Source organism: Salvelinus alpinus, chromosome 21 (genome assembly GCF_045679555.1).
Source record: "Salvelinus alpinus chromosome 21, SLU_Salpinus.1, whole genome shotgun sequence".
NCBI lineage: Eukaryota > Metazoa > Chordata > Actinopteri > Salmoniformes > Salmonidae > Salvelinus > Salvelinus alpinus.
Genome location: NC_092106.1, coordinates 43981290 through 43997363, shown reverse-complemented (window position 1 = coordinate 43997363; position 16074 = coordinate 43981290). Strand labels below are relative to the sequence as shown.

At 43.8% G+C, this 16074-nt stretch overlaps 1 protein-coding gene across 6 annotated transcripts in view; it reads right to left on the bottom strand.

Annotated features, from left to right (window-relative positions):
* Positions 1-2127: 2127 nt before the first annotated feature.
* Positions 2128-16074, bottom strand: part of gab2 (GRB2-associated binding protein 2) — a 183671-nt gene continuing 169724 nt past the window's right edge. For 5 of the 6 annotated variants that reach the window (XM_071357958.1, XM_071357960.1, XM_071357961.1 and 2 more), the window contains 6 exons: positions 14656-14753; positions 12762-13041; positions 8658-8748; positions 7891-7996; positions 5609-5731; positions 2128-4103 (listed from right to left, as the gene is read on the bottom strand). In XM_071357958.1, coding sequence (XP_071214059.1) covers positions 3957-4103; positions 5609-5731; positions 7891-7996; positions 8658-8748; positions 12762-13041; positions 14656-14753 — 845 coding nt within the window. In that variant the 3' untranslated portion in view covers positions 2128-3956. The remainder of the gene's footprint in view (positions 4104-5608; positions 5732-7890; positions 7997-8657; positions 8749-12761; positions 13042-14655; positions 14754-16074) is intronic. The other variant, XM_071357959.1, reaches the window with a different exon arrangement.

Here is a 16074-nt window from a genome sequence, read left to right as displayed (position 1 = left end):
AGGGCCTATAGTGTACTACATTAGACCAGGACCCATAGTGTACTACATTAGACCAGGGCCCATAGTGTACTACATTAGACCAGGGCCTATAGTGTACTACTTTAGACCAGGGCCCATAGTGTACTACTATAGACCAGGACCCATAGTGTACTACTATAGACCAGGGCCCATAGTGTACTACTTTAGACCAGGGCCCATAGTGTACTACTATAGACCAGGACCCATAGTGTACTACTATAGACCAGGGCCCATAGTGTACTACTATAGACCAGGGCCCATAGTGTACTACTATAGACCAGGACCCATAGTGTACTACATTAGACCAGGGCCTATAGTGTACTACTTTAGACCAGTGCCCATAGTGTACTACATTAGACCAGGGCCTATAGTGTACTACTATAGACCAGGGCCCATAGTGTACTACATTAGACCAGGGCCCATAGTGTACTACATTAGACCAGGGCCCATAGTGTACTACTATAGACCAGGACCCATAGTGTACTACTATAGACCAGGGCCTATAGTGTACTACTTTAGACCAGGGCCCATAGTGTACTACATTAGACCAGGACCCATAGTGTACTACTATAGACCAGGGCCCATAGTGTACTACTTTAGACCAGGGCCTATAGTGTACTACTTTAGACCAGGACCCATAGTGTACTACTATAGACCAGGGCCCATAGTGTACTACATTAGACCAGGACCCATAGTGTACTACTATAGACCAGGGCCCATAGTGTACTACATTAGACCAGGGCCCATAGTGTACTACTATAGACCAGGACCCATAGTGTACTACTATAGACCAGGGCCTATAGTGTACTACTTTAGACCAGGGCCCATAGTGTACTACTTTAGACCAGGGCCCATAGTGTACTACTTTAGACCAGGGCCCATAGTGTACTACATTAGACCAGGACCCATAGTGTACTACTATAGACCAGGGCCCATAGTGTACTACTTTAGACCAGGACCCATAGTGTACTACTATAGACCAGGGCCCATAGTGTACTACATTAGACCAGGACCCATAGTGTACTACTATAGACCAGGGCCCATAGTGTACTACTTTAGACCAGGACCCATAGTGTACTACTATAGACCAGGGCCCATAGTGTACTACATTAGACCAGGACCCATAGTGTACTACATTAGACCAGGACCCATAGTGTACTACATTAGACCAGGGCCTATAGTGTACTACTATAGACCAGGACCCATAGTGTACTACTTTAGACCAGGGCCCATAGTGTACTACTATAGACCAGGGCCCATAGTGTACTAATATAGACCAGGGCCCATAGTGTACTACATTAGACCAGGGCCCATAGTGCACTACTATAGACCAGGGCCCATAGTGTACTACTATAGACCAGGACCCATAGTGTACTACTTTAGACCAGGGCCTATAGTGTACAACTTTAGACACGGCCTATAGTGTACTACTTTAGACACGGGCCTAAAGGGCAATATATGGAATAGGTTGTCATTTGGGACAGAAATCCTTAAATAGTGATTCACCTTTTAGTGGTTCCAGCCCACAGTAGAAGTACTGGATATTCATTAATGTACACAAAACAAAATATTATTGCCAATGATATTTTGCCCCCCACATTAAAGTGGTTATGAATGAATGTACAATGAATGAATGTATTCCTAACCTGTTAATATAATGATGTTGTAAAAATAAGTGTATCCCTAGAATAAAGCCACATTCTTTAAAATCAGAATTCATGAAATAATAATTGATCATGTCAAGATTTGAGGATAATTGTAATGAATACCACTGTTCATCTTCTGTAGTTTTCTAATAAAGGCTATGTCCCAAATCTTATTCCCTATATAGTGCACTACTTTTGACCAGGGCCCCTTAGAGTGCCATTTGGAATACATTACAGCTTTCTAAAATGGAACCCAGATTTAGTTTTCTTTGTTTGTTTTTTTAAAAGTTAGGTTATGGACGACGTTTGGCTTTGTTTCAAAATAAATGCTTTAACTCAAAAAATGTCAAAGAAATCCGTTTAGAGGAAACGGACGTGGACACATTGACCTCTGTTATATATTAACTACTCGGTACATGTTCCTCCTCTTCAACCTGCCTGACAGTGCATATGTTCATGTAGGGTGTGTGTGTGTGTGTGTGTGTGTGTGTGTGTGTGTGTGTGTGTGTGTGTGTGTGTGTGTGTGTGTGTGTGTGTGTGTGTGTGTGTGTGTGTGTGTGTGTGTGTGTGTGTGTGTGTGTGTGTGTGTGTGTGTGTGTGAATGTGAGTGTGTGTGTGTGTGTGATAATGTTGTAGTGGTGTAGAAACCAGGAGCTTTTCCTTACATTGGATATCACCCCTCCTGGCAGCGTTTCTCTCTTTGTTGTCTCTAATTCTCTCGAGTCCATTAGCGAGAGAGAGAGTAGCTGAGGGGTTCCCCCAAGGAAAACTGTTCTAGTGTAGAGCATCAATGAACCAAACCCAGATATTTCACACCATCTGTTGTTTCAAATGGCACCCTTATCCCATAGTGCACTCCTTTTGACCAGGGCCTATAGGGGAATAAGGGGTCATTTGGGGGACACACACACACCCCTTTTTCACCAGTATATGCAAATATAAACAAAATGAAATGAGATGCTGTCTCTTCTTTTATACGGTCTTCATTATTTCTTTCTGACATGTCTGAGCGTTCATCTATTGTTTAAGAGCAGTCGCTGCAACCAGAGTCACCCCGTTAACAGAAGAACCAGTATTTATGGATGAATACATTATTTAAACGAGCTGGATCAACCGACCGCCATTTTGAAATTCTCATTAAGGCTCCTGGAGAGAATATTTTACTGTAAGGCTGTTATTTGGTCTCCTACACCAGACGACGGGCGTGCGTGGCTAAGCTGAAATTACTGCCTGCAGTGCAGTGAAAATACCCTCCACGCTCGCTTCACTTCTGCAAGGCTCAGCTAAAATGGTTGATTGAAGTCAGAAAAGAATGGGAGAGCGAGCCTGACGAGCCCCCCCCCCCCCCCCTGTCCTATCAAGCAAAATGAGACTTCATCTGTAATAGAATTTGCATTCCTGATACAATTCCACTGACCGGTTGGGTGGTCAGACAACGACAGCAGTTTGACTGGCAGCAAATAGTTTTAAGTAGCTATGTACATTAGCTAACCCGCTAAAACAGGAAGAAAACACACTCGAGGTTGTGTTACAGTTGAAATGGCTGTAGAGAAGAACTAGAAGAGTTGTTCTCCGTAGCTTGACAGAGTCAGAGAAAAACCTTGAAGAAAGGTTACTGTACAGGTTAGTATTTGGGAAGGCAAGTCCCTATCACTTCAATCCAGCTTTAACAGTCTCTTTAGGAAGAAAAGCTTTGGCATGTTCAGGTTGGGTCTCTGTCCGCCTGCATCAAGCGCTGGCTGCTGTGCACAGCACTGATGATCGCCACAGATCACAGCTAGACGTTGACTTTTTGTCTCCTCTTTTTCAGCCAAGTCCTCATTTCAGTCCTCAACTCATTTCAGTCCTCAACTCATTTTAATCCTCATTTCAGTCCTCAACTCATTTCAGTCCTCATGTCGGTCCTCATTTCAGTCCTCAACTCATTTTAGTCCTCATTTCAGTCCTCAACTCATTTTAGTCCTCATTTCAGTCCTCAACTCATTTTAGTCCTCATGTCGATCCTCATTTCAGTCCTCAACTCATTTTAGTTCTCATTTCAGTCCTCAACTCATTTTAATCCTCATTTCGGTCCTCATTTCGGTCCTCAACTCATTTCAGTCCTCAGTTTAGTCCTCATTTCAGTCCTCAAGTAATTTTAGTCATCACCTGTCCAACAGAGGTAATCTGTGTCTCCACCATCCATAAATGTTCCTTTACTCCTCAAACTGACTCCTGTCAGTAACAGTGTAACATCCTATAGGAGATGACATGAGGTAAGGTCAGAGCGCTGTGTCGTTCCCATGGTTACTGTCAGGACTTTACGGTCTTAGGGGCGGGGTCGGTGGACTGTCGGACGTCCGTCCACTCCTGCATGGTGTTCTGGAGGGCCTGCGTCTTCTCCTTGTCCACCTGGACATAATCCACCTTCTCATCAGATGTCACCGAGGACGTAGAGGGCTGGGGGAAGAGAAGAGGAGAGGAGTCAAGAGGAGAGCAGAAGATTGGAGAGAGGAGAGGAGAGTGGAGAGGAGTAGAGTGGAGAGGATATGAGTAGAGGAGAGTGGAGAGGAGATGAGTGGAGATGAGTAGAGAGTAGAGGAGAGTGGAGAGGAGTGAGGAGGAGTGGAGAGGAGATGAGTGGAGAGGAGAGTGGAGAGGAGAGTGGAGAGGATAGGAGTAGAGAGTAGAGGAGAGTGGAGAGGATATGAGTAGAGAGTAGAGGAGAGTGGAGAGGAGTGAGGAGGAGTGGGGAGGAGTGGAGAGGAGAGGAGAGTGGAGAGGATAGGAGTGGAGTGGAGAGTAGAGGAGAGTGGAGTGGAGTAGAGTGGAGAGGATATGAGTAGAGAGGAGAGGAGAGTGGAGAGGAGTGAGGAGGAGTGGAGAGGAGATGAGTGGAGAGGAGAGTGGAGAGGATAAGAGTGGAGAGTAGAGGAGAGTGGAGTGGAGTAGAGTGGAGAGGATATGAGTGGAGAGGAGAGTGGAGAGGATAAGAGTGGAGAGTAGAGGAGAGTGGAGTGGAGTAGAGTGGAGAGGATATGAGTAGAGAGTAGAGGAGAGTGGAGAGGAGATGAGTGGAGAGGATATGAGTGGAGAGGATATGAGTGGAGAGGAGTGGAGAGTAGAGGAGAGTGGAGAGGATAGGAGTGGAGAGTAGAGGAGAGTGGAGAGTAGAGGAGAGTGGAGAGGAGTAAGGAGGAGTGGAGAGGAGATGAGTGGAGAGGAGTGGAGAGGAGATGAGTGGAGAGGAGAGTGGAGAGGAGATGAGTGGAGATGAGTGGAGAGGAGATGAGTGGAGAGCAGAAGAGAGGAGAGTGGAGAGGAGAATGGTGGAGAGTAGAGGAGAGTGGAGTAGAGTGGAGAGGATATGAGTAGAGAGTAGAGGAGAGTGGAGAGGAGATGAGTGGAGAGGATATGAGTGGAGAGGAGTGGAGAGTAGAGGAGAGTGGAGAGGATAGGAGTGGAGAGTAGATGAGAGTGGAGAGTAGAGGAGAGTGGAGAGGAGTAAGGAGGAGTGGAGAGGAGATGAGTGGAGAGGAGTGGAGAGGAGATGAGTGGAGAGGAGAGTGGAGAGGAGATGAGTGGAGATGAGTGGAGAGGAGATGAGTGGAGAGCAGAAGAGAGGAGAGTGGAGAGGAGAATGGTGGAGAGTAGAGGAGAGTGGAGAGGAGATGAGTGGAGAAGAGATGAGTGGAGAGGAGATGAGTGGAGAGGAGATAGGAGGAGTGGAGAGGAGTGAGGAGGAGTGGAGAGGAGAGGAGAGTGGAGAGGAGAGTGGAGAGGAGAGGAGAGGAGTGGAGAGGAGATGAGTGGAGAGGATATGAGTGGAGAGGAGAATGGAGTAGAGTGGAGAGGAGTTGAGTTGGAGACGTGAGTGAACAGAGAGTACAGGAGGGGGCTGAGCACGCACCCCTGTGGGGCCCCCGTGTTGAGGATCAGTGTGGCAGGGGGGTGTGTGTGTGTACCTTTCTGTGTGGACTGGGGGAGCCCGGCTGGAAGTCCAGAGCCAGGTAGTCCACATTGCCACACTTCCTAGGGGCGGGGCTGCTGGTACCACTCACTGCTGGGGAGGTAGACGCTGGGTTCTGCTGATAGAGGACAGAGAAGAAGAGGGGGTGTGTAAACACACACATGGGTAACACCTGAATTCATTTCTAGACTAACTGCGGCCCACACGAAGAGAAAACACTCATTAACCAAGACTAACACACTATAAAGTATTCAGACCCCTTGACTTTTTCAACATTTTGTTACGTTACAGCCTTATTCTAAAATCGATTAAATAACTTTTCCCCCTCATCAATCTACACAACACCCCATAATAACATCACACAACACCCCATAATAACATCACACTACGCCATAATGACATCACTATTCGCCATAATGACATCACCATACGCCATAATGACATCGCCATTCGCCATAATGATATCGCCATTCGCCATAATGACATCGCCATACGCCATAATGACATCGCCATACGCCATAATGACATCGCCATACGCCATAATGACATCACCATACGCCATAATGACATCACCATACGCCATAATGACATCACCATACCCCATAATGACATCACCATACCCCATAATGACATCACCATACCCCATAATGACATCACCATACCCCATAATGACATCACCATACCCCATAATGACATCACCATACCCCATAATGATATCACCATACACCATAATGACATGATTATTCTTATTTTATATATTTTTTTAATCAATTGAATTGTAGAATAAGGCTGTAAAGTAACAAGATGTAAAAAGTCAAGGGGTCTGAATACTTTCCGAATGCACTGCACAGGGTCAGGAAGTGTATACTGTGTCCATGGAACATGTCCAGGATAAACTGAGGACAAGTTAATGGGTAAACAAAATATATAATTCAATCATAAAGACAAAACTGTGCTGCTTATAGCCCTGTGTCCTCTACTACAGTGTGTCAGCTCAGTAAGCCTTCGTCCTAAATGGCACCCTACTCTCTATATAGTGCTGCTTATAGCCCTGTGTCCTCTACTACAGTATGTCAGCTCAGTAAGGCTTTGTCCCAAATGGCACCCTACTCCCTATATAGTGCTGCTTATAGCCCTGTGTCCTCTACTACAGTATGTCAGCTCAGTAAGGCTCTGTCCTAAATGGCACACTACTCTCTATATAGTGCTGCTTATAGCCCTGTGTCCTCTACTACAGTATGTCAGCTCAGTAAGGCTCTGTCCTAAATGGCACCCTACTCTCTATATAGTGCTGCTTATAGCCCTGTGTCCTCTACTACAGTATGTCAGCTCAGTAAGGCTCTGTCCTAAATGGCACCCTACTCTCTATATAGTGCTGCTTATAGCCCTGTGTCCTCTACTACAGTATGTCAGCTCAGTAAGGCTCTGTCCTAAATGGCACCCTACTCTCTATATAGTGCTGCTTATAGCCCTGTGTCCTCTACTACAGTATGTCAGCTCAGTAAGGCTCTGTCCTAAATGGCACCCTACTCTCTATATAGTGCTGCTTATAGCCCTGTGTCCTCTACTACAGTATGTCAGCTCAGTAAGGCTCTGTCCTAAATGGCACCCTACTCTCTATATAGTGCTGCTTATAGCCCTGTGTCCTCTACTACAGTATGTCAGCTCAGTAAGGCTCTGTCCCAAATGGCACCCTACTCTCTATATAGTGCTGCTTATAGCCCTGTGTCCTCTACTACAGTATGTCAGCTCAGTAAGGCTCTGTCCTAAATGGCACCCTACTCCCTATATAGTGCTGCTTATAGCCCTGTGTCCTCTACTACAGTATGTCAGCTCAGTAAGCCTTCGTCCTAAATGGCACCCTACTCTCTATATAGTGCTGCTTATAGCCCTGTGTCCTCTACTACAGTATGTCAGCTCAGTAAGGCTCTGTCCTAAATGGCACCCTACTCTCTATATAGTGCTGCTTATAGCCCTGAGTCCTCTACTACAGTATGTCAGCTCAGTAAGCCTTCGTCCTAAATGGCACCCTACTCTCTATATAGTGCTGCTTATAGCCCTGTGTCCTCTACTACAGTATGTCAGCTCAGTAAGGCTCTGTCCTAAATGGCACCCTACTCTCTATATAGTGCTGCTTATAGCCCTGTGTCCTCTACTACAGTATGTCAGCTCAGTAAGCCTTCGTCCTAAATTGCATCCTATTCCCTATGGGGCACTGATGAAAAGAAGTGAACTACATAGGGTATAGGGTGCATCTGTCCTGTTGTAGGGACTCACCATGGCTACGTAGTTCTCCTCGCTGTCTGCGGAGTCCGTGCTGGTGATACTCTGGGTGGAGATGGGTCTGCAGTGCTGGGAGGACATGCCACCTGAGTTCATAGGCCTGGGAGGAGAGAGAGGACTGTGACTGACTCCACATTCTGACCCCTATGGCAGTACTACTGAGACCAGGGAGGCCTGGGAGGAGAGAGAGGACTGTGACTGACTCCACATTCTGACCCCTATGGCAGTACTACTGAGACCAGGGAGGCCTGGGAGGAGAGAGAGGACTGTGACTGACTCCACATTCTGACCCCTATGGCAGTACTACTGAGACCAGGGAGGCCTGGGAGGAGAGAGAAGAGAGAGGACTGTGACTGACTCCACATTCTGACCCCTATGGCAGTACTACTGAGACCAGGGAGGCCTGGGAGGAGAGAGAAGAGAGAGGACTGTGACTGACTCCACATTATGACTCACAGGGTCAGGTAGCTAGTATAACTGATATGGGACAGGGTCAGGTAGCTAGTATAACTGATATGGGACATGAGTCAGGTAGCTAGTATAACTGATATGGGACATGGGTCAGGTAGCTAGTATAACTGATATGGGACAGGGTCAGGTAGCTAGTATAACTGATATGGGACATGGTCAGGTAGCTAGTATAAATTATATGGGACATGGGTTAGGTAGCTAGTATAACTGATATGGGACAGGGTCAGGTAGCTAGTATAAATTATATGGGACATGGGTTAGGTAGCTAGTATAACTGATATGGGACTCACATGGGTCGGGTCCAGGACATGGTGATTGGACTCTTAAATGGGAGCTCATCAATGATGCCATTGTTCCTCAGATCCAGAGGTGTCGGCTTGGCTGAAGACATAAAGAAACAAAACAACTTCATTGTCTTCTCAACTGTCTAAGTGTTCACTAAATGTAGAGGGCTGTTGGGTTTAGACGGAAATATATTACATCTAAATGTAGAGGGCTGTTGGGTTTAGACAGAAACATATTACATCTAAATGTAGAGGGCTGTTGGGTTTAGACAGAAATATATTACATCTAAATGTAGAGGGCTGTTGGGTTTAGACAGAAATATATTACATCTAAATGTAGAGGGCTGTTGGGTTTAGACAGAAATATATTACATCTAAATGTAGAGGGCTGTTGGGTTTAGACAGAAATATATTACATCTAAATGTAGAGGGCTGTTGGGTTTAGACAGAAATATATTACATCTAAATGTAGAGGGCTGTTGGGTTTAGACAGAAATATATTACATCTAAATGTAGAGGGCTGTTGGGTTTAGACAGAAATATATTACATCTAAATGTAGAGGGCTGTTGGGTTTAGACAGAAATATATTACATCTAAATGTAGAGGGCTGTTGGGTTTAGACAGAAATATATTACATCTAAATGTAGAGGGCTGTTGGGTTTAGACGGAAATATATTACATCTAAATGTAGAGGGCTGTTGGGTTTAGACAGAAACATATTACATCTAAATGTAGAGGGCTGTTGGGTTTAGACAGAAATATATTACATCTAAATGTAGAGGGCTGTTGGGTTTAGACAGAAATATATTACATCTAAATGTAGAGGGCTGTTGGGTTTAGACAGAAATATATTACATCTAAATGTAGAGGGCTGTTGGGTTTAGACATAAATATATTACATCTAAATGTAGAGGGCTGTTGGGTTTAGACGGAAATATATTACATCTAAATGTAGAGGGCTGTTGGGTTTAGACAGAAATATATTACATCTAAATGTAGAGGGCTGTTGGGTTTAGACAGAAATATATTACATCTAAATGTAGAGGGCTGTTGGGTTTAGACAGAAACATATTACATCTAAATGTAGAGGGCTGTTGGGTTTAGACAGAAACATATTACATCTAAATGTAGAGGGCTGTTGGGTTTAGACAGAAACATATTACATCTAAATGTAGAGGGCTGTTGGGTTTAGACAGAAATATATTACATCTAAATGTAGAGGGCTGTTGGGTTTAGACAGAAATATATTACATCTAAATGTAGAGGGCTGTTGGGTTTAGACAGAAATATATTACATCTAAATGTAGAGGGCTGTTGGGTTTAGACAGAAATATATTACATCTAAATGTAGAGGGCTGTTGGGTTTAGACAGAAAAATATTACATCTAAATGTAGAGGGCTGTTGGGTTTAGACAGAAATATATTACATCTAAATGTAGAGGGCTGTTGGATTTAGACAGAAATATATTACATCTAAATGTAGAGGGCTGTTGGGTTTAGACAGAAATATATTACATCTAAATGTAGAGGGCTGTTGGGTTTAGACAGAAATATATTACATCTAAATGTAGAGGGTTGTTGGGTTTAGACAGAAATATATTACATCTAAATGTAGAGGGCTGTTGGATTTAGACAGAAATATATTACATCTAAATGTAGAGGGCTGTTGGGTTTAGACGGAAATATATTACATCTAAATGTAGAGGGCTGTTGGGTTTAGACGGAAATATATTACATCTAAATGTAGAGGGCTGTTGGGTTTAGACGGAAATATATTACATCTAAATGTAGAGGGCTGTTGGGTTTAGACAGAAATATATTACATCTAAATGTAGAGGGCTGTTGGGTTTAGACAGAAATATATTACATCTAAATGTAGAGGGCTGTTGGGTTTAGACAGAAATATATTACATCTAAATGTAGAGGGCTGTTGGGTTTAGACAGAAATATATTACATCTAAATGTAGAGGGCTGTTGGGTTTAGACAGAAATATATTACATCTAAATGTAGAGGGCTGTTGGGTTTAGACATAAATATATTACATCTAAATGTAGAGGGCTGTTGGGTTTAGACAGAAATATATTACATCTAAATGTAGAGGGCTGTTGGATTTAGACGGAAATATATTACATCTAAATGTAGAGGGCTGTTGGGTTTAGACGGAAATATATTACATCTAAATGTAGAGGGCTGTTGGATTTAGACAGAAATATATTACATCTAAATGTAGAGGGCTGTTGGATTTAGACAGAAATATATTACATCTAAATGTAGAGGGCTGTTGGGTTTAGACAGAAATATATTACATCTAAATGTAGAGGGCTGTTGGGTTTAGACAGAAACATATTACATCTAAATGTAGAGGGCTGTTGGATTTAGACAGAAATATATTACATCTAAATGTAGAGGGCTGTTGGATTTAGACAGAAATATATTACATCTAAATGTAGAGGGCTGTTGGATTTAGACAGAAATATATTACATCTAAATGTAGAGGGCTGTTGGATTTAGACAGAAATATATTACATCTAAATGTAGAGGGCTGTTGGATTTAGACAGAAATATATTACATCTAAATGTAGAGGGCTGTTGGGTTTAGACAGAAATATATTACATCTAAATGTAGAGGGCTGTTGGGTTTTGACGGAAATATATTACATCTAAATGTAGAGGGTTGTTGGGTTTAGACAGAAATATATTACATCTAAATGTAGAGGGCTGTTGGGTTTAGACAGAAATATATTACATCTAAATGTAGAGGGCTGTTGGGTTTAGACAGAAATATATTACATCTAAATGTAGAGGGCTGTTGGATTTAGACAGAAATATATTACATCTAAATGTAGAGGGCTGTTGGGTTTAGACAGAAATATATTACATCTAAATGTAGAGGGCTGTTGGGTTTAGACAGAAATATATTACATCTAAATGTAGAGGGCTGTTGGGTTTAGACGGAAATATATTACATCTAAATGTAGAGGGCTGTTGGGTTTAGACGGAAATATATTACATCTAAATGTAGAGGGCTGTTGGGTTTAGACAGAAATATATTACATCTAAATGTAGAGGGCTGTTGGGTTTAGACAGAAATATATTACATCTAAATGTAGAGGGTTGTTGGGTTTAGACAGAAATATATTACATCTAAATGTAGAGGGCTGTTGGGTTTAGACAGAAATATATTACATCTAAATGTAGAGGGCTGTTGGGTTTAGACAGAAATATATTACATCTAAATGTAGAGGGCTGTTGGGTTTAGACGGAAATATATTACATCTAAATGTAGAGGGCTGTTGGGTTTAGACAGAAATATATTACATCTAAATGTAGAGGGCTGTTGGGTTTAGACAGAAACATATTACATCTAAATGTAGAGGGCTGTTGGATTTAGACAGAAATATATTACATCTAAATGTAGAGGGCTGTTGGATTTAGACAGAAATATATTACATCTAAATGTAGAGGGCTGTTGGATTTAGACAGAAATATATTACATCTAAATGTAGAGGGCTGTTGGATTTAGACAGAAATATATTACATCTAAATGTAGAGGGCTGTTGGATTTAGACAGAAATATATTACATCTAAATGTAGAGGGCTGTTGGGTTTAGACAGAAACATATTACATCTAAATGTAGAGGGCTGTTGGATTTAGACAGAAATATATTACATCTAAATGTAGAGGGCTGTTGGGTTTAGACAGAAATATATTACATCTAAATGTAGAGGGCTGTTGGGTTTAGACAGAAATATATTACATCTAAATGTAGAGGGCTGTTGGGTTTAGACGGAAATATATTACATCTAAATGTAGAGGGCTGTTGGGTTTAGACGGAAATATATTACATCTAAATGTAGAGGGCTGTTGGGTTTAGACAGAAATATATTACATCTAAATGTAGAGGGCTGTTGGGTTTAGACAGAAATATATTACATCTAAATGTAGAGGGCTGTTGGGTTTAGACAGAAATCAGAAAAAGTGTAACAAAAGAACAGTATGATACACTAAGAATGTTTAATATGACACAATGTGGCAGTTTGGCATCATGACAGTCTCTAAAAGAATAGAACACTGAACGCCTCATATCGACTGAGACATGACACTCACATTTCCTGTTGGGTTTGAGGTTGCGATTTATAGGTGGTGGCGTGACGTCACTCAGCCTCCCCGGTCGGTGACACAGCGAGGCGGTACTTCCCTTCCGAGCGGGTAGCGTTGCTGAGAACCCTGGGAAGTCAAAGTGGTGCGGCCCGGGGCTCATGGGGATGTAGATATTTTTGGGGCTGTCCGCCTGGGCGGCGTTGAGGGGAGACGAACCTGGGTTCATAGGCACATAGTTGTCCTCCGAGTCGCCGCTGTCCGAACGTGTCAGAGGGGCCTTTGTTCTCTGACAAGAAACAGACAGGGAAAGTCATGGGGATTGTCTTCGACATCATTATCTCTGACATCATTATCTCTGACATCATTATCTCTGACATCATTATCTCTGACATCATTATCTCTGACATCATTATCTCCGACATCATTATCTCCGACATCATTATGATTGTGGGAAAAACAAAGAACATACAAAAAAAAATAAAAAATCAGAAATCAACAACATGATACAATCAGTCCACGGGGCCTCATTTATCAATAGTAGGCAGAAATCTGTGCATAAACCATTCGTGGGAGCGTGGGATCATTTCCAAGCAAAGTGTGAGATGTATCAAGATGTATGCTGGAGAGTGTGATGACCAAGGCACAGTGCCAAGTGGTGGAATAAGGGAACTGTTAAAAACATATGTGAAATTGTAATAATTACATCCTTTAACGTTACAGCCTTATTCTAAAATAGATTAAATAATAGTTTTCCCTCATTAATCTACACACATTACCCCATAATGACGAAGCAAAAACTTTTTTTTTTTTTTTATGTTTAGAAATGTATATATATATATTAAAAAAATAAATAAATGAAATACCTTATTTACATGAGTATTAGACCCTTTGCTGTGAGACTAAAAATTTTGCTCGATTTCGATTTCCATCGATCAAAAACCAAGCCATGAAGTCGAAGGAATTTCCTGTAGAGCTCCAAGAATGGATTGTGTCGAGGCACAGATCTGGGGAAGGGTACCAAAATATTTCTGCAGCATTGAAGGTCCCCAAGAACACAGTGGCCTCCATCATTCTTAAATGGAAGAAGTTTGGAACCACCAAGACTCTTCCTAGAGCTGACCGCCCGGCCAAACTGAGCAATCGGGAGAGAAGGGCCTTGGTCAGGGAGGTGACCATGAACCCGATGGTCACTGACAGAGCTCTAGAGTTCCTCTGTGGAGATGGGAGAACCTTCCAGAAGGACAACCATCTCTGCAGCACTCCACCAATCAGGCCTTTATGGTAGAGTGGACAGACGTTATCCATCCTGTCTAGAGCAGGACTAGGCTTGAGGAACACTGGTGCAGACATTATCCTACCATCCTGTCTAGAGCAGGACTAGTCTTGAGGAACACTAGGACAGACGTTATCCATCCTGTCTAGAGCAGGACTAGTCTTGAGGAACACTAGGACAGACGTTATCCATCCTGTCTAGAGCAGGACTAGGCTTGAGGAACACTAGGACAGACGTTATCCATCCTGTCTAGAGCAGGACTAGTCTTGAGGAACACTAGGACAGACGTTATCCATCCTGTCCTAGAGCAGGACTAGTCTTGAGGAACACTAGGACAGACGTTATCCATCCTGTCTAGAGCAGGACTAGTCTTGAGGAACACTAGGACAGACGTTATCCTACCATCCTGTCTAGAGCAGGACTAGGCTTGAGGAACACTAGGACAGACGTTATCCATCCTGTCTAGAGCAGGACTAGTCTTGAGGAACACTAGGACAGACGTTATCCTACCATCCTGTCTAGAGCAGGACTAGTCTTGAGGAACACTAGGACAGACGTTATCCATCCTGTCTAGAGCAGGACTAGTCTTGTGGGAAAAAAAGGGGTATTTCTGTCTGAAAGTCTCACCAGGTAAGAACTGAAGCCATCGTTGACACACTCCACAGACTGGCCTTGGTTGTTGAAATAGATCGGACGTTGTTGGCTGCTCGTCTCAAATGAACACCCTGGGGAGAGAGGAGAGGAGAGGAGAGGAGAGGAGAGGAGAGGAGAGGAGAGGAGAGGAGAGGAGAGGAGAGGAGAGGAGAGGAGAGGAGAGGAGAGGAGAGGAGAGGAGAGGAGAGGAAGTGGAGAGGAGAGGAGAGGAGAGGAGAGGAGAGGAGAGGAGAGGAAAGTGGAGAAGGAAGAGGAGAGGGAAGTGGAGAGGAGAGGGAAGTGGAGAGGGAAGAGAAGAGGAGAGGGTAGTGGAGAGGGAAGAGGAGAAGGAAGAGGAGAAGGAAGAGGAGAGGAGAGGGAAGAGGAGAGGGAAGAGGAGAGGGAAGAGGAGAGGAGAGGGTAGTGGAGAGGGAAGAGGAGAAGGAAGAGGAGAGGGAAGAGGAGAGGGAAGAGAAGAGGAGAGGGTAGTGGAGAGGGAAGAGGAGAAGGAAGAGGAGAGGGAAGAGGAGAGGAGAGGGAAGAGGAGAGGGAAGAGGAGAGGAGAGGGAAGAGGAGAGGGAAGAGGAGAGGAAAAAGGAGAGGAAAAAGGAGAGGAAAAAGGAGAGGAAAAAGGAGAGGAGAGGGTAGTGGAGAGGGAAGAGGAGAAGGAAGAGGAGAGGGAAGAGGAGAGGAGAGGGAAGAGGAGAGGGAAGAGGAGAGGAGAGGGAAGAGGAGAGGGAAGAGGAGAGGAAAAAGGAGAGGAAAAAGGAGAGGAAAAAGGAGAGGAGAGGAGAGGAGAGGGAAGAGGAGAGGAAAAAGGAGAGGAAAAAGGAGAGGAAAAAGGAGAGGAAAAAGGAGAGGAAAAAGGAGAGGGAAGAGGAGAGGGGAGAATTATCATCTTCATCATCACATAACAAGAGGAGAGTTTGGTTTCTCTAAACCCACACGGTATTTCTGTTATCCAGTTGAAACTAACTTGTGTTTCTGCTCCAAAACAGAACAAACGTTGCGATGCATTAGATGCTCCAGCTGTGTTTAACAAACAACACCCTATTCCCTATTTAGCACACTCATTTTGACTGGGGCCCATACGGCTCTGTAGTGCACTATATAGGGATTAGGGTGCAATTTGGGAGTCACCCTTTTGTGAGAGTGTGGCCCTGGCCGTGGGCAGCACAGACTGAGGGCGAAGAGACAGAGTAACAGGGGTCAAAGTTGACTTCCTGTCTCTGTGTGTCTGTTCCAGCCTTCGCCCGGGACGGCCTAGCTCGGAGCAACACACACACACACACACACACACACACACACACACACACACACACACACACACACACACACACACACACACACACACACACACACACACACACACAAGGCAGCTCAAACGGCGCAGAACACACTGTGTTCAGAGAG